At 40.9% G+C, this 18,758-nt stretch overlaps 2 protein-coding genes across 7 annotated transcripts in view; one reads left to right on the plus strand and one right to left on the minus strand.

Annotated features, from left to right (window-relative positions):
• ATP8A1 (ATPase phospholipid transporting 8A1) overlaps positions 1-7,486 on the plus strand; it is a 250,764-nt gene extending 243,278 nt beyond the window's left edge. For all 6 annotated transcript variants that reach the window (XM_078367269.1, XM_008993413.5, XM_002745887.6 and 3 more), the window contains 2 exons: positions 820-911; positions 2,832-7,486. In XM_078367269.1, the coding sequence (XP_078223395.1) occupies positions 820-911; positions 2,832-2,929 (190 nt within the window). In that variant the 3' untranslated portion in view covers positions 2,930-7,486. The remainder of the gene's footprint in view (positions 1-819; positions 912-2,831) is intronic.
• A 5,544-nt stretch (positions 7,487-13,030) lies between these two features.
• Positions 13,031-18,212, minus strand: SHISA3 (shisa family member 3). Its single transcript, XM_002745888.6, has 2 exons — positions 17,369-18,212; positions 13,031-14,785 (listed from the first exon to the last, which is right to left on the minus strand). The coding sequence occupies exons 1-2, from the start codon at positions 17,640-17,642 to the stop codon at positions 14,346-14,348; spliced, it is 714 nt and encodes a 237-aa protein (XP_002745934.1). The 5' UTR covers positions 17,643-18,212; the 3' UTR covers positions 13,031-14,345.
• Between the last annotated feature and the right edge of the window lie 546 nt (positions 18,213-18,758).

Here is an 18,758-nt window from a genome sequence, read left to right on the forward strand (position 1 = left end):
TTCAACTTAGTATATTCAACAACTAATTGAATTTCTACTGTGTGAGGCACTGTTTTATGTGAAGTTGCAGGGGGAAGATGCCTAATGTTTTATAATGTGCTTTTAGAATTGCATAATTAATTATCTAGATTTGGATCTGAGGAGATAACTATTTTAAACACTCATTGTAAAATACTTTCCTTGTTATTTCACCTATCATAATTATTTCTTCTGAAAATAGTTTATTTTAAAATCAAATTAAGGAACACGTCATACCATATTACAGTGGCAGTGAAACTTTTCTAATTAAAAAGTTTATGAAATGTCTTCTTTGTATGTTAGTTAATATTTACTTTAGTTAATATTTTCAACTAAAAAATATTTTGTGCCAAAATGTGCCAGATATGAAAAGGATATAGTAATAAGGTTTTGTCATTCTAAAAATGCCATGCTTAGATTATATGTAGTAAGTTAAGCAAGTTCTTAGAGGCGAATAACACTACTGATGTATTTTTTATTTTTGCTAATTGTGTTGTACTGGCTCTGTTGTCACTTGACTTAAATATAACTGAGTTGGGGGTGGTGAGAAGATCTTACTTTTTACTGGGAGGAGGATTACTGGGGACAAAACTCCTTAGAGAAAAAAATGGCCTCAAAAGTCTGTCTAAATACTTGAAATCTCATTTGCTATCTAAGAAAGTGGTGTAAAAAGAATCACTAGGCTACAGATTTCTCAAGCGATCTTTTGTTTAAGTCTAACTCTCTTTGGTGGTCCTGTGGGCACACTGGGGTCTCTGCCGAGTTGATAATTCATTTCACACGTTTGCACCTGCTCTGCAGCCTGACCGAGAGGGCGCAACTGCTCAAGAACGTCTTTAAGAAGAACCACGTGAACTTGTACCGCTCCGAATCCTTGCAACAAAACCTGCTCCGTGAGTATTTGAGTTTCTTATTTTTAAATAAATTATCTATCCTTACTGTATCATAGCATTTATACAATATCCTGACTTTAGGGTGTTTAACTATTTAAAACTAATGCCTAAAACAAGTTTTGCATATTTGCAACCTGTAAATAACAGAAAATCCATTGGTCAGAACCATTTCACTTTTAACAGAAGAGAGAGTTTAGTATAAAATCTTGCTGTTTCACTTAAAGAAAAACAATATTTCTACATTCCTTGCTTCCTTAAATCTTTTTTTTTAAGCCAGTAAATCTTAACTCTTAAAAGCTGACTCTGTCTTGTTATGTTTTCTACTTGAATAACTTTGCAAGAGCCTTTCAGCTTTCATACAACACAAGGAAACATATATTTTCCCCTTCAGAAATATTTATGAATATTTAGAGTTGTAAGAAGTTATTACATATTGTGCCCTCTTAACATTTCAAGATCTAAAAAAGAATATAAAATATAAAGCCCTGTAGTAAATGTATTTGTGTTAGTAATATATCTTTTGCTTCATGGTGTTTCCACATGTAATTTATTTTCACTTACATATACTCCTGTCTGATGCTTCTGCTCTTTATACTTCAGGAGGCCTTTTCTAAAGATGTAATCCCCTTGGTCATTCCTTATCCCATGCCCCCGCCAACCATGTTGGGGCATGAGTGAGTTTATTTGTAGATGCTGAGAGTCAAGGGGAATGTCCTCTGAAGGAAGGAGCCCACTTGCCACCTAGCAGCTATTTATGTTTATCTCCTCCTCCTCACCTTTTTCAAATGATAAATAATGATTGTCTATATTTATGGAGTACAAGATGATGTTTTGATGTATGGTTGGCCCTTTGTATCTGTGGGTTCCACATCCATGGATTCAACCTATTGTGAGTCAAATATATTCAAGGGGAAAAAAAATCACAAAGTTCCTAAAAGTAAAACTTGAACTTGCCATGAACCAAATAGTACATTGACTCCACTAGAATGAACTGATGTAGAGGCATTGTATTAGGTATGATAAGTAATCTAGAGGCTGGACACGGTGGCTCATGCCTATAATCCCAGCACTTTGGGAGGCCGAGGCAGGCAGATCACAAGGTCAGGGGTTCAAGACCATCCTGGCCGACATGGTGAAACCCTGTCTCTACTAAAAATACAAAAATTAGCTGGGCGTAATGGTGGGAGCCTGTACTCCCAGCTACTCATGAGGCTGAGGCAGGAGAATCGCTTGAACCCAGAAGGTGGAGGTTGCAGTAAGCCAAGATCGTGCCACTGTACTCTAGCCTGGAAACAGCAGGATGTCTCAAAAAAAAAAAAATAATAAAAATAAGAAATCAAGAAATGATTTAAAGTTTACAAGAGGATGTGTGTAGATTGTATACAAACACTGTGCCATTTTATATGAAGGATTTGGGCATCTGTGGATTTTGATATTCAAGGGGGTTTCTGAAGCAATTTCCACAGATACCAAGGGACTGTACATGGTAGGATAGTTGAATCAATGACCTTATTCACCACCTCACCTACATAGCACTTTGCCTTCCCTCTCATCTACCTGACCTATATGGAAATATATGAGTCCACTTGACTCCCTCACCCCCTCCAGAATTGGGGAAGCAAAAGTTAGAAGGGTTGGAGTTGATTTACAGAACAGAGGATTTAGGGGGATTGAGGGCGCCTCCTTAGCGTTCTGGGGAGAAGAATTCCTAGAATCTAAACTGGCAACCTCTGATCATTCCACTCTTTATTTTGAAGTTAAGTATGTGTCTTTTCTGGGCGTTAAAAATCAGTGTTTCCATGCTTTTGAAGGTGGGAAGGCTGCATTTGTTCCCAAGCTAGAAAATGAATACTCAAAAGGCAGAATAACAGTGGTTTCCAGTGCCTTTGTGATAATTCATGTCTTATCATTAACTTATAGATGGGTATGCTTTCTCTCAAGATGAAAATGGGATCGTTTCACAGTCTGAAGTGATTAGAGCATATGATACCACGAAACAGAGGCCTGATGAATGGTGATGGGGAGAGCCTGAAAGGCAGGCTCTGTTATGTCTCTAAGGAGAGCTACCAGGTTGTCACCACAGTCTGCTAACCAATTCCAGTCTGATCCATGGAGAGGAAAGGTGAATCTGAGCTCATCTCGCTGATGGACATTCAGATGTATGTATATTATAGACATAAGCACTGTGCAACTGTACTGTAACACCATATCTTTTGGATTTTTTAAGGTATTTGCTAAGTCTTTGTAAATGGAAATTGAAAATGACCTGGTATCTTGCCAGAGGGCTTTCTTTTTTGGGGAATAAGTCAGTATTCTTATGCCGTTACTTGGGCTGTAACTGACTATCAATTTATTGGCTGTGCCACAAGGTAACCAACCATTAAAAAACTCTAAATGGAATTTAGTTAAAGGGACTCTTGATATCAAGGCTTAGATTTCAGGATATGCTGAAACAAACCAGCATTCTTAAGGAACTGACTCAATCTTCCTGAGCAAAATTTCAAACAAGGCATTATTAACAAGGATTTGTGTCAAAATTGTCTTGATAAATGTTTGCCAAAGAGGTTCAATAAATGTATTTCTAGTTCAGTAGTCATATGCCCAGAAATGTAAGAGAAAGTTTACTTCCAGTTCTGCTGTAAGGTCTGCATGCCTGACTTTTCAAATGTAAGAGTGATTTAAAATGAATATTTCAAGGCATTTGCTACTAAAATCTGTGATGTTGCACCTTTGGCCTTACAAATGCTTCTTTGTTGTTTGTCATGTTTATTTGTTAGAAGGACACACGTGTTAATGTGACTCGGTTGTTATGACACTGATTTTTTAAATTGTATGTATGTTTCAGTTGTTTCTGATAAAGTTTCATCATCATCTAGATTTTTCTAAAAATCTGGCTTATCTAGTAGATCGAGTGATGTCATTTTGTCTTAAAGTTTTTCCTGTTAAGAAACATACAGTACATATTTACATGGGATTTTTAAAGCTTCTGTTGCAGTATTTGGAATAACATGTCAGATAAATGCATGGGCTTTTGTCATGAACATAGGCTCAGCTTTTGTCCTGTGTTCCCGTTCTCACTATGTGTTCCCACAAGAGATACCCGCTGTCTTATGTAGCACACCCAGTGATATGGTGACTGCCCCTATACTGAAGCCTGAAAATAATTTCACAGTTCACTCATCAAATAGTTCCCCAAATTCATCACATACTGCTTATTGGGACAATAAATAGTACATTTTCCCCGTTTTAAAAATGCTGATTTTACTCAAGTTCGTAACTTTACAGTCAAAGGACACTTTCATCATGAGTAGGTTTTGTTGGTGTGTTTTAAAATCTATGTGAGTTTAATTATTTTCAGCATTTACAAGACATCTGAAATTGCCTATTTTGCTACCAACAGTAAATGAAGGGGCTGTTTAAAACCACAGCCAGTTTTCTACACTAGTTTTTAATAATACTTTTGTTTGGAAAAAAGGAATTCGTTTTCAGATACACTTCAGAGATTGAAGCAAACTATTTGCCTTTTACTCAAAAGCCTGCTTGCCTTTACGTGGATTTACCAGCAAAATGGGTAGAACTCTTTTAAAAAGTCAGCTAGAATTGAGAAGAGGTGATTTTTTTTTTTCAGATCTCTTCTTGAGTTTAATATTCTCACATTCTTTTCACCCTTTTTCTCAGTCTAGATTTAAAATTAGGATATATATCATTTCCTTGTCTGTATTTGTAGCTCCTTAGTTACCAGTATGCCTCTACATTTTCTACAAATAAGACGTCTTAACACATATACATAATTCTAACCTTAAGGGAACATGCATTTACATACTTTACTTCCCAAGCCCTTCCTGTTTGGGGTACAGATTAAGAGAGTCATGAATCAACACATCTAGCAAGACCACAGGTGTAAGAGTCTAAGATCATCTTCAAAATTCTGAAGTCCCAGACTTGACCTGTCTAGTGAATGGATATTCAGAGCAGCTTTTCCTGAGCTGCCCAGTGGTGATAGCTGAGGTCAAACCACAAAAAATGAGAAAGCAAGCATGAAGTGCACCCCTCCAGAGAAATGCTTTATAGCAGTTACAGAGAAGAGCTGCTTCCATTTGCCCTCACTTCATCAGTGGCACCCTTCTTCAGAATTCTAACATGAAAACATTATGAATATAATAGAAATGGGTTTTCTGACTTAATAAATTTTATTTTAATCTTGAAACATGGATTGTTTCTGTAGAGCTCTTAAACAGAAGAATACTTACAGTTGATAATGTGTAACGTGATCTGAAACGTGACTAATTTGAGCCTCTTTGTCCCATGTTCCTATTTTTGAATTGTTGACATTATTAGTCTCTCTGCTTCCTGGGTGAGACTCAGGGTTTGAGGGGCAGGGAGTGACCTTCTTGGTAAAATTTAAAATATAATGTTGCAATTGCAGTGACTTTACAGTGTTACATTAGAGAAAATAGTCTGATTTTTTTAAACCTTCCTTAATTGGAAAAAAAGTCACATGGTTTTACCAGGATTGAAGAAAACAGCCGAAGTGACTTTTAACGTGTGTTTTCTGAAATAAAGGCACATACTCTTCAATTAAAAAGTTCCTTAGAGGGACTCTGGCAAATGCTAACACAGTTGCTTTATAATGTTTACAATTCAGAAAATACGACTTATAATAGAAAAATCCTCGTTCATTTAGCATTGAAAAGCTGGAAGTTGCTTCTTTCATGTTGAATAGTACACAGTGGTACTGAGCATGGACTTTCTAAGTGTTTTATATATACATATAAAAATATATTGGTGTCTCACACCCAGAAAGATGTTATATTGTAGAAATTATTAGGAGGAAAATAGTGTTTCTCAGGAACGTTGTAAATTTTAAATGATATATGTACTTCCCGTCCTCCCACCTCCACTCTGTGCTCTAATGTGAGACTGCTTCAGCAGTGTTGCTAAGTTATTGGAAAACTTTTCCTAATCAAGTCAGGTGAATGTGTATTCTGCTAAACAGTGTTAGCCATTTGTGTGAATTGTATGGTCATTAAATGGAATCAATGATTCCTCTTTAATTTCCAGAGGGGAAATGAATTTTGGAAATCAATCAGCATTTATTCTGATCATTAAATTTTATACTTTAATTTTGCCGTTCAGCATTCTAAATATCCAGTGTGAAAGTCACATGATAATTTGTTTTGCATTGCGTGCACTTTACAACACTTAGAACTTGTTATTTAAAATGTTTTTTCAGGAAATGAATGCTAGTAACAGATTGTATTATTCATAGTTTTTAAATTATGACAGTGTCGTAATTATTACAAAGCTAAATATTCATGTTTATTTTTGTGTAGTTTCCCTTTGATAGTTCCTGGTTTTAAAACCTATTAGGCATATAATCTTATAAATAGTCATCCACAAAATTTATGGAGAAAATGCCCATCCCATTCACATCACATGGACCAGGAATTCTTTTTGTAAATGACTTAAGGTAACACCATGAAGTTCAGTGCCTGATAAATGCTTTTTAATGATGAACATTTCTATAATGCCTCATAAGACACCATAGTCTGATTTTTTCTTACATTAAAATAACTGAAGTCACTTGTGTAACTTAGTTATACTTTGCTACATTTTAATTAACCTTGGACAGCTATTAAAGTGGAATGTAAGTTAAATTTTGAAGGAAAGGAAATAAATGTTTTCCATATTTCGTCTTGATTTATTTTCTGTATGAGAACAGCTGTGTTTTTGATAGGTTTATGGTTTGCATGAATTCATATTTAAAGTGATCCAGGCCAATGCATGGCTATTGCTGTAAATCTTGATGTTTATTTCTGCCTTATAAAGTTCTATCATGGCCTACCTGGGATTTAATATTCAGTAGACAAATTAATTGGTCCTCTGCATAATTTTTAAGTAGATTATTTTACAAAGAAATTCGAACAAATTTAATTGAATCTTTTGTTTAGCTTGCCTCTAAGAACTTTTCTTAATAAAGCTCCCAAAACTTCTCAGCAAATAAATCTCTCTTAAGTAGGAAAACTAGATTTCATATTTGCTTACTTTGAATTAACAGCAACTTTCCACAGGTAAATCTGTTCTTGCAAAGATGTGAGCAGAATAGTTAAAAATAATATTTTTATGTTTCGTGGTTCTAAATAGAAGCCATAAATATAGTAAATACTATCTGTTGTTTAACTACATCAATCTTCATTTTTTGCATTTTCAAGTTTATTAGGTTAAAAAAAAATAGGGCAGCCTTGGAAGGCAGCTACTACAGAAAACTGCAGTTTTGCGTTAAAGATAAAGTAGTGTTTTCAGCTCCCTGAAAAACCATTCCTGCTGAAACTGCTGTAGAAATTGTGAAGCTGCATGAGTGGAGAGTATTGAATCTGTGGTTATAGTAGTTTTCTCAGGTTTATCTTGATGTTTGATGCACTGTGTTTTATAGTTATTAAAGTTGAGTAATATTATTTCTATGCAGTGTTATGTGTCATTGGCCTTTTGTGAATGTGCATGTTTTAAACTGAGAATTTTAAACATTTTGTCCTCTAATTGTTATTAAAATAAACTTTACCATTACTTAAAGAAAATTGTTGAAGTTTTGATTGCTAGTTCTAGAACTTATATTGCTTTCTAAAACCTTCAAATCCAGCAGTAATTAGTCTGAGAAGGTGTATCCATTTAATAGCTTTTAAACATTTTGTTTACAACCCCAGTGATTCATAAAATATCCCTTCATTTTAATCCAGCTAAATCAAACATGAAATGGAGTATATTAATTCTAGTTTGGTAAAATTGGTAGTTTTTATAATTAAATAACAATTTTTTAATAAAATTACTGTATTTTGTAAAGCCTCAGTATGTAAAGCCTCCTGGGATTGTTCCTGTTACGTATTTAAATTGGCTTGCAATTACTAATTCCTGGTTTCAACCTTTTACGTTGGATGAATTATGTTTTCAAACCAACTGAATTGTTTTAAGTTCATGAGAAAGTGGTCAAGTTTAGCCAATAACATTTGAAGGAAGTAACCAGAAAATAATAAAATGAGCATATGAGACTAAAGTACAGACAGCATCAGAAATGAAAACAATCACTTCAGCAAAAACAAGTGTAAAAGAGAAACAACCAAAGATACAATTAGGCAAATTGCTAGAATAGGATTAGTTCTCAAAGAGGGCCTGGAGAGGCAATTTGAGGAGCATCTGATTTTATTAGACTGAGGCTGCCTGTGCTTAGCTGCCTGGAGTCCCATGTCCTCTCCCACAGTCTTCACTAGGACAATTGGGAGGGGACCTCCATGCAAAACAGTTATGGATATGTTACCTCTGAATTGTATCAAATTTTCACATTTAACTCCATTCTCCATAAAATAAGCACTGTGTTTCCACTGACCTGTAGTTTAAGATGTCTTCTAATACTACCACAAGCAAAAAGCAAACTAGAGATACATTTCCATAAATCCAATATGTCATCCCCATTTAAATTTTTTTTGTATGTGTAAGGCATCTCTAACCTAAAGCTTCCATTTCAGTAACACAGAACTACCTCACTTTAATGAAGAAAGATCTTCTTAACCTGGATAATTACACATGTAGGCTAATAAAATATGTTGGAAAATATGAAATACCTCTTGCCATTCAGTTTTTATTACTTTCAAGTACAAACTGTAGCTAGCAATTTAAATAAGGATTTCCTGTCCAAATAATTTCATTAACTACTGTTTAATTACAATTTTAAAATAACTATGTGAATGTAAAAATATGTTAAGTTTGTTCCCTTAATAGTTTAACATGCCTGTAAATTCTTAGTTTTCCTGAAGATATACTAAATAAATGTTTTACATTATGCAAAGGTAAAATGATCCTAACCCAGTGAAATTTGTCAAATTCCTAGTTGTGACTATATCTACTTTCAGGAATTTTTTTGGTTATCTCATTTAAGAGAGAAAATTTCCTATGGATTCAAGTCAATTAGTAAATTCTCCATGAGGAGTAGCTAATAGTAACAAATAAAACATGTGGGGAAAATAAGGAATAATCTATCCGTTTGGACAAGTGTACAATCTGTTCACTTTGGAACATAACTAAAGCAAATTTACTATGTCAGATGTGCTTGTGTCTTTTTGTTTAGAAAAGCACATGTATTTTAGAATAAGTTTGTCTCCAAGGAACAGTTTGGTTTTTTTGTTTTGTTCTGAGATGAAGTCTCACTGCGGCACCCAGGCTGGAGTGCAATGGCGCGATCTCGACTCACCGCAACCTCTGCTTCCCAGGTTCAAGCAATTCTTCTGCCTAGCCTCATGAGTAGCTGGGATTGCAGGCACCCGCCACCACACCTATCTATAAATGTGCTCTCTAAAGCAGATGATGAAAGAAATGTACAGACCATGAGTACCCAACAGGATGAGAGGATTCCCTACTCCAGGCAATAGCAGGAAGTTGGCCAAATACCAAAGGAGGCTGTGGGTTATCTAGGACTTAGTCGATAAAACTGTAGGACCATTTTCTCTGTTCCCTACCCCTAATCAGCAGTGGCATCTGCCCTCCCACAGTACATAGCCTTTCATTTTTATTCTAGAGTATTTCATCTGCTTTCTGTCATTTATCCTTACTACACAGCTTTTTGCCCAGTAGAATGCAAGTGACCTGAGAGTGTCTATAACTTCTTGTCAAGACAACGATCAACAATAAGGTAGCTAATATTTCTGTTTTCCAAATGAGAAAACTGAGACACAGTGAACATAAGTGGCCCAAAGTCACTCCGCGTTTAAGTGACAGAACCAGAAAACTAACCCTGGCACTATAGCTTCAAAATCCATGCTCAGTCACCCTCTGGAATCTCATTTCTCATGTGTAAAGGGAAAAATGTTTATCATCTAGTGTTTTTATTCATGCTTCATTTTATTCAACATTCTCATAATGCAGCATAAGCTCTCCTTGACTATTACAATTCCCTGATAGCAATAGAATATGTACAATATGATGTAACTGATGACTTTTCCCCAATAGATTTTCTGAAAAGGACGTTGGATATTTTTTTCTTTCCTGACAAAATTAGACCTCCTTCTACAAAGAATGTAGAATTTAAAAGTAGACCACCTGAGTTCAAATCTGTCCCCTATGGTATTGTCATTGTCCAACCCTGGGCACAAAACTTCTCACCTTGATTTCTTCATCGCAGGATAGGCATGATGATAGTCCCTTCTTCAGGGTTGTGAAGATTCACTGATACAATTCGTAAAGCACTGGAACATACATAGTGCTTAATAAATGTTATCCATTATTGGCATAATGACCTTTCAAAATGCAGAACTTCTATTTATCACAATTATTGTGATATGAGGATGTTGGATTCAAATTCTTTCTGAAAGTAACAAAAGCAGACCAGTTTCCGCTGTACTTTGGTGGCTTAGCAGATTGTGGTGAGCAGCTCTTCAAAATTCCAAGAGATTGCATTGACTTTTGCAGCCTAATCTTTCTAAAATGAAGATATGATCCCGTCACCCTCCCCTGTAAAATCCTTCCAGACTCCCTCTTGCATTTGACATCTATTCAAATGCCATGGTGTTCAAGATCTATCTGCCCCTGCTTTTCTCTCCAGCCTCGCTCTGCTTCTGGATACTTAAATGTTCCTTGTTCTTTCAGGCTCATGGGTGGGTGCTTCTGTGTCTCTCTATGAATTCTTTACTCTGCCTGATATATTTTTTTCCCTTATATCCAGCCTCCCTTTCTTTCTTCCTCTGCCCTGTCTTCATTCAAATTCTGTGTCTCTCAAGGCTCAGGTCCAATGTCAATACCTTCTAAATGAACAGTGTCCTTTGTAAGTGCTGCCAGGTTATCCTGCAGTCCCCTATAATCAGTTACCATAGAGAGCACAAAACAATAACATGCTTCTTTTACAAAGCATCTATAACGTTTTATCACAAGTATTTGTCTTTGTCATCATGCTGGAGCCTATGGTAGATAGTGGCTCCTTGAGTTGGAAGTGCATTTTATTCACCTTCTATTCATCTCACCCAGGACCTGACCCATAAGTGGTGTTCAGCAAAGAACTGTTGAATGGGATAACACCTAGAAATCTATCACAGGATGGGCTTTTTACCTAAAATTGTGAATAATAATATCAACTACACTGCTTCCAGAGGGAAGGTCAAAGGCATGTACACCAATTACTTAGTGATATGATTTGATCTAATGTCACTGAATGTCATGTTGCAATGATGTACACAACATCTCTCTAATTTTAACCAGTTTATGGCCAGTTAAATTGACTGGGGCATCCTGCTCAGGATAAGAAATTTGCAGGTGTGAACTCTCTGTGAATTCTTTAGTGTTAATTTGTCTAATGGACATAAACTGATCTTCAAACGGATGACAAATAAAAGTACAGCTACTAGAGAAATCTGACAAGTAGATGGTATTTAGTGGGGACAGTTCCACCCCCTAGGGGACATCATGGGATTGTGTGGGGGAATCTTTGGCATTAGAGAGTTGGGGTAGAAGTGGATGTGCTACTGGCATTCACTGAGGGGGACTCAGTTGTAACAAACACCCTACTATGCAAGGGGGAGCCTGCACAACAAAGACTTGATAGATGTATATCGGCATGACTTTGGAATGTCCACCATTCCTACTGGTGAAAAATAATCCCATATTACCTATATTTTTTGCACTGCCCCACTGTACACTGAATTCTTCAGATATACAGTCACTGTGCAAATCCAGGGATGATCAAACTTTGCTGGGAAAAATCACATTAACAGCATCAGTGCAACTGTGTTTGAGTTGCTAGTCTGACCAACTGCGTATGTCTGGATTTGAAGCTGTCACATCATGGTGGTTTTGAATAAAGGGTTAGCATCTGAGTATTTTTTAAGTCTGCCCAAGCCTTTACATTTAGAAACAGTTGCTTCCCTTTCTTGTTTCTTTCTGTATATCACTGGGGCATTGTATTGATTTTTTTAAAATTGTATGTGTAGTGAGTTATCTATAAATCTCATTTTAGGACTGATAAAAGAAAGTCACAAAATATTTGTTCTAAGGAGAGCTCATTTTGGGGTCCAACGCAGCTGAGAATCACTGCCTTTGAAGTTTAGGTTTATGCTCCTAAAATCTCCAGTGAATTTTGTGCACAGAACCATCAAAATCTCAAAGCAGTTTGAATCTGTTTGTTTATGCCTATCAACTCCAGTACAAACTAGCTGCAGGACCTTGGGCAAGTTGCCTCACTCCTTTGTGCCTCAGTTTTCAAATCTGTAAAATAGGAATTATAATCCTTTTCTGTTTGGGTTGTTCAGAGCATAAAATAAGTTAGTACATATTTATAGTTAGTGCTTGGCTCATAATAAGAGCTTAAATAAAGTTACCTTAAAACCATTATAAGGAGCAATATACAGCAAACATAAAACCAGTCTAATGGTACAGGAGTGTGCCCAAGAGCATATGTATAAATGTTTATCCTTTTACATGCAGCTGTTTCTTTCCTTAATTATTTTGAATAATTTGGGATAATTGGAAGTCAGGCCTATTAGATACAGGTAAAAACAGGAACCTAGAAGTCAGAGCCCTTCTGCCTTTAGACTGAGCAAAGGCATATCTTTGAATTTGTTTCCTTAACTAGAAACGAAGAGACGAGGCCAAACAACTTTCTTAGGACAGAATTCCACCTCTAACTAGTTGTGTTTGAAAATTGAGAGTGACGTATGAATTCCTATAAATCTGGACTTTCAAACCACACCTGCAGGGGCCAGGTAGGTAACATAGCAGAAATAGATGGGCCAAGTGGGGAGACCAGGCAGGAGGCTGGCATATGGCAGGTGTCCTGTCTGAAGAAGAGTGACCTGACCCCAAGGCAGTGCAGGACTCCTGGTGCCACGTCCTCTATGTCATCAGAAGCCAGAAATCCAGATTCTTATGAGAAATGTCCCAATGATGAATTCTCTACAGGCCAGATAACACATCAGAGGACTGCAGACTGAGACCTCTATAAAAATTCACTTCCTTTGCTGCTTTCAAGAGCCCTGATACAGAATTTTTTTAATTTTAAAATATGAAGTATGTGTTAAAGACATTTCCTTTTATTGAGTAGCAAAAACATCATTAAAGAGATAAAATAAAGCACTTTAAAATTTCAATAGAGTTCATGGAAACATTTTATTTATTCTAACCCAATAAGATATATGCCCAAATATATAGTCATCAGACATAAAAATCAGTGGCACTGGAGATATATAATATTAGATGATTATACCAATAGCTAGACTTTGAACTCCACAGTTATTATTAACATAAAAATTACAGTATGATTACTAAATAATTAGTACATTCAATGTGGTAAATACATTAAATTAAAATATTTACATATGTACATAGCTCATTTTACAAACACATTTTTTTTTGAGATGGAGTTTCACTCTTGTTGCCCAGGCTGGAGTGCAATGGTGCAATCTCGGCTCACTGCAACCTCCACCTCCCAGGTTCAAGCAATTCTTCTGCCTCAGCCTCCCAAGTAGCTGGGATTGTGGGCATGCACCACCATGTCCAGCTAATTTTGTATTTTTAGTAGAGACAGGGTTTCACCATGTTGGTCAAGCTGGTCTCGAACTCCCGAACTCAGGTGATCTGCTTGCCTTGGCCTCCCAAAGTGCTAGGATTATAGGCCGGAGCCACCATGCCCAGCCACAAATAAATGTTTTAAGCCCCAACTGTCCAACTTTCATTGAAACATTAAATGTTGCTAAACAAAAAGTCTGCAATAAATACTCCCTTCAGTGAGTGGGGGAAATGATTTTACATAGAATCTGTGTTACAATGAATGAGTATATATTTAAAACTTTAAACTCGTGGTTATTGAAACTTTGTATTTTGGGGGAAAAACACGTATTTTAAATATAACTTAGTTATTTATTTAAAAAGTAAATGTTCTCATATGCTAGTGTTATTCATGGTTAAGTTACTCCTGAAATCATAAACAAATTATTCACTGCCCCTTAAGTTTACCTAATAGTTAAATTTTTAAGTGAACCTTCAATAATTACAACTAGGCATTTTTCTTTGCTTATTTATGTATATATTTGTTCATAACTCAATGAACAACTTATATGAAAAAGAAACACGTAGACCTTTCAAAGAAGTATAGCTGAATGTCCAGAAAAAGTTTCAGCCAACTTGCAACTTTAAAATCAAACTGCTGCATATTTTGAATAAAAGCAGCATAAATTGAAATGTAGTGATTACATGTTTGCAAAACCAGAAAACAGTACTCTAGTTCAGCCATTCTGTGATTTGAGCCAGGAACTTTCAAATTAGAAGGTGCTGTGTTTTCCTAGCATGCTCCCCCATGACATTGATCAGTTACAAGGGAAATTTTCTCAGAATTGCTGTAGCAATGGCAGTAGGGCTCCACCTATCTGCCATTTGACTGAGTTGTGGATTCATGGCCTAAGCGCATCAACTGGAGCTGAAGTCTGGACAGCTCTTCCCAGGCAGCGGGGGCTCCTGCTGGAGGGGGTAAGTGAAATACTGGGGTGACACCAGGAAACCGGATGGCTGAGCCAGGTGGATGGAGTGGTTCGTGGTGTATGGCGGGGGCGATGAGGGCACCAGGCAACCTGGCTCAGCCCTGGCAAAGGAGAACCTGCGGATGGAGCCACCTGTGGAGCTGGAGCTCGTGGCAGTGCTGGACTGCCGGGAGGGTGCCCTGGGGCTGGTGGAGGTCAGGATCATGGGCAGGGTCTCTGTCTGATAGCTTCGGAGCGAGAAGCGGATTGGCTGCTGTGAGGGCTCTTTGGGTCTCAAACAGGTGCAACAATAAATAGCCACTACAGAGCCCAGGATGATGAACGCAATGAAGATGGAGCCGACGATGAGAAAGGGGACGTAGACAGGCTCTAAAAGGCAAAAACAGACATAAACAGACGCTCCGATGAGGATCTCCCAAACTCTGAGCTCTGCTTGGGCAGCTGAGGGTTGAGAGGTGGGAGACTCAGTATTATCATTGTTGTCAGCTCAACTTTTCAGAGCTTGTTAATGGTAACCTCCAAAATGCAATGCAAACTGTGATGATGGAATATTCTCGCTACGCCTAGCAGGGAGGAAGCAAACTGATACCGTAACCTCTGTTAGCAATTAACCGTCATATTGCACATCTGGAAGTCAGAAAAAAACAGAATCTGTTTCTCCTGTTCAGGCACTGGAGGGAAAGGGTGAGTTTTAGAGGTTACAATAATTCTGGGTTTAAATGCAGATTTTAGTAGTTTGATCACAGTGGGGCAGTTAGAGATTTGACCCCTCCCTTAGGCTGGCAATCCATCTCCCATCCAAGAGCAAAGAGAACCAAGCCTGTTAAATGAGACCCCCCTCCACACACAGACCCATGATTTTATGAGACTCTAGAAGGAACAGTATGAAGAAATTCATAGAGGGCCCCAACTACTATGTCTCCTACCATACCACAAATTGCCAGCTCTGGCTGCCTCTTTCCAGAAAAGATTTGGAATACCCACTCCAGCTGCCATGCCTCTGAATTCCCATTCAAGTCTGGGAAGTCAGACAACTTTAAATATCGATCATGATGCAATTCTTGGTGTCCACAGCCCAGACTTTCTATAAAAGCATCCCTCAGACAGAGCAAACTCTAATTTCCTTCCCTATCTATAAGGCAGACAGAATTCCCCAGCCCAGAGGCATCCCCTTGGGCAATTCTCCAGGTATCTCCACTAATAGAGCTGCGACAGACACAGCTTACAGGGAGAAGGAAGAAAACCTGCATTGACTAAGCCCCTACTGTGTGCCTGACTCGCTCTTATTCATTATCCGATTAAAGTCTCATGGAGACCCTGTGAGATGGGCATGATAAGCTCCGTTTTCCACATGTGGAAATACATCAGAGAAGTGTGTGCATTCCCACAGACACGACCAGTGAGGTACAGTTAACTATCAACTATTTGTGGGCTCCCAGGCATAAGCTCTTCTGTGTCCCTCGGGTTCTCCCCTGTTTACTAGCACCAGTGTGCAAAGCAAGGCAAAGGTGAGTAACTACTAGTTACTAAGCCCTGAGCTTCAGCGTTCATACACTCTCACATAACCAACAACTTACCTCCTTTGAGAGCAACATGCCCACTTTAGAACTGAGAAGAGGTCCAGAGCAGTTACATAACTGGCCCAAGTTAGTCCACCGGCAAGTGAAAGAGCCAAGGTCCACCAGGGTTTGCCTGATCCCAGACTCAGTGAGTGTGGAGACTGCCTCTCTCCTCGGCTGCCCTCCTGGCATCAGACCCCACTAGGGACCCCGGGGGGAGCCCCTGCTGCAGACTGGGCGATTGAGCTTACTCCCAGAGGGCAGCCGTGGGGAAAAGTCTGTGTTTTTCTAACAAGCCAGGACGGCCTATGTTTCCCTACTTTCAACTGAGCATCTTCTCTCCAGAAAGTACCTCCCGAATCCTCTAGACTGGAAATGTTGACCCCCAGTATTCACCCTCTAGTGGAGCACTAACGAAGGGCAGATTCCCCTATCCTTTGGGTCATCAGCTTGCAGGGAGGGGTCGTTGGAGCACCCTTAATGATCTCTCCAGCCTCCCTTTCCCGCAACCTTCTGTTGCTGGCTCCAGACCTCGGCTCTGGAGTCCTGGGGTGTCACTCGCTCTCAGCTCCGCCCGCTTCTCCGGTTTCCTCCGCCATAAAACCCTCGCCTCAAGCTCTAAAGGGTTTCCCTGATGTTCCGATTCAGGTGGAAAACTTTTTTTCAAGGTGTAAATTTCCTCTGTTGAGGTCGTGATTTATTCCGCTCTGAAATGAGCGGAAATTTGACCCGTGTTTTCCGATGTGAGAATAGGAGGCGGGGAAGCCCCTTCGACCCCTGTTTCTAAATCTCCACCCCGAAGACCTGGGCATTTCTGAAAGGCGTGACAATAGGGGGTGGGCCGGAGAGGGTAATTCGATGCAGAGAATTGAAAGGAAGTCTGCAGAACGAGGTAGTGGCTTAGAAACGCTATCACAGAACAACAATAAAAAAACGTGACTGGGGTTTCTTAGCCCTGAAGGGCTGCAGATGAGCGCTCGACAAGAGTCGCGTTTCCCTGCCTTCGACACTTCACTTCCCGAAGCTCCCAAAGTGACAAAAGCCCATAATTAGACACCCTCGCCGCCTCCTAAAACCCAAGTCTACCCTGACTCTACCCGCACGACCCTTCTCCCAGGAGCTCCAGCTGTTTCCCCCCAGCCCACCAGGCACAAGCCCCGCGCTCCTCACTGTCCCTGGCAAACTTTCTCTGGGGCCGACCCGCAGAGACCGCAAGTGGCAGGAAGCGGGACTGCAAATGAATAGAGGACCGTGAGCTGAAACTCGACCACCCACTACTCCCTTGATTCTCCCCACTCGGCCGCGTCCCCTTGGCTCACAGACCTTCCCGCACACACAGGCAGCGGCTGCCGTTAGGCGGCTGGGGATCTGTCCCCTAGGGCCCCGCACTTACGCGCGGTGATGCCTGGGTGCTCCAGCTCGCCGCGGTCGTTGGTGCAGCCGCCCTGCTCCACCCTGGCGTCGGCCGCGGCGCAACAGTAGCGGAGAGCGCAGGAGCCGCAGCAGATGGTAGCGTCCAGAGTGTCGAAGTCCTCCGGGCACTGGAAGCCCTCGTGGTAGTTGCCCTGCACGTCCACCCAGCCGTGGCAGTACTCTCCGGACTGCTGGGATCCCACCGGGCCCCAGCGCAGCCAGCCGAGAAGGCAAAGCGCCAGCAGCGCCCCCATCGCCACTGGGCGCCCTGGGCGGCAGGGAGGAGGACGCAGATGGAGAGCGAAGGGGTTGAGACCCGGCTCCGGGAGCACGGCGATTCCGCCTCCCCAGGGACGCGTAGCAAGCGACTGGCCCCGGCGGCCGAAGCCAGCCCTGCGTGGGATAGCAGGGGCCGGGGAGCCGACAGGGGCTGCACTACGAGTTCCGCAGCCCGGGAGTCAGCATGGTGCGCGGGGCGAGTTGGCGAGGGCCGGCGGGAGGCGCCAGCCGAGGCTGTTGGTGGGGCAGTCGCTGTCTCCCTTTGCCCGGCTCATAGCGCTCCCCTCGCGAGGGGCGCGCCAACCTCCTGGCCACCTCCCTCCCCACTCCTCAAGGGAGCCCTCGCGCCCCGGGCTGCCAACTCCAGCGCCGCACAAGTCCCAACTTGTGGCGATCGCCCGGTCCCGAGAGGAGCCGGAAGAAAAGAATTTGTTCCCCCACGTGCTAGTACCCGGGACAAGCCGCTCAGCCCCCGCCCCTATCTGTCACAGGAGCAGGAGTCAACTCCTCCGCGGCCAAGTACACAGGACCGCCCGGTTGCTGACAGCTCTGCCCGCAAGGCGTCCTTTAAAAAGGAAGAGGGAGGAGGAGACAATGAGGGTTAAGAAAGAGTCCGCCCTCCCGGGTCGCGCCGCGGGAGCTAATCACAGCGGGTGAGCAGCGGGCCGCGAGTCCTCTGCGCTTTCAGGTTCGCGCGCCATCCTCCGCCTCTCCCCGGCCACCCCCGCCCCTGCCGCTCCCCTAGGACTTGACTCTCAACCTGAGGATATCAAACCCTCCCCCTACCCGCACACCCCAACCCTCTCACGGCGGGGAAAACTCTGCAGAGTGACGGCGAGGGCTGCCAGATTCCAGCGTTATCCACGCGCGTGGGCGCGCTAGTGGAGACGTTGGTTTTACTTTTCAATGGATTTAATGCGCGAACACGGTGCAGTTACTGAAGTTAGTCGAATCATCTGTGCCCTGTTCCACAGACTCAGACTCGTTCCTGGGACACCGCTTCTAAAGGTTCAGGACCGAGAACGTGGTTTTTAGGTGTCGCCAACGTGTGCGCTGAGCTTTACACCTACGTTTCCACTTTTTCTGGGAGG

The sequence above is a fragment of the Callithrix jacchus genome, chromosome 3 (assembly GCF_049354715.1).
Source record: "Callithrix jacchus isolate 240 chromosome 3, calJac240_pri, whole genome shotgun sequence".
NCBI lineage: Eukaryota > Metazoa > Chordata > Mammalia > Primates > Cebidae > Callithrix > Callithrix jacchus.

Coding starts and splice junctions, on each gene's coding strand:
- SHISA3 (XM_002745888.6), bottom strand. CDS start 17,642: ATGGGGGCGCTGCTGGCGCTTTGCCTTCTCGGCTGGCTGCGCTGGGGC. Junction 14,786..17,368: donor GCACCCAGGCATCACCGCGC/GTAAGTGCGGGG, acceptor TTTGCCTTTTAG/AGCCTGTCTACGTCCCCTTT.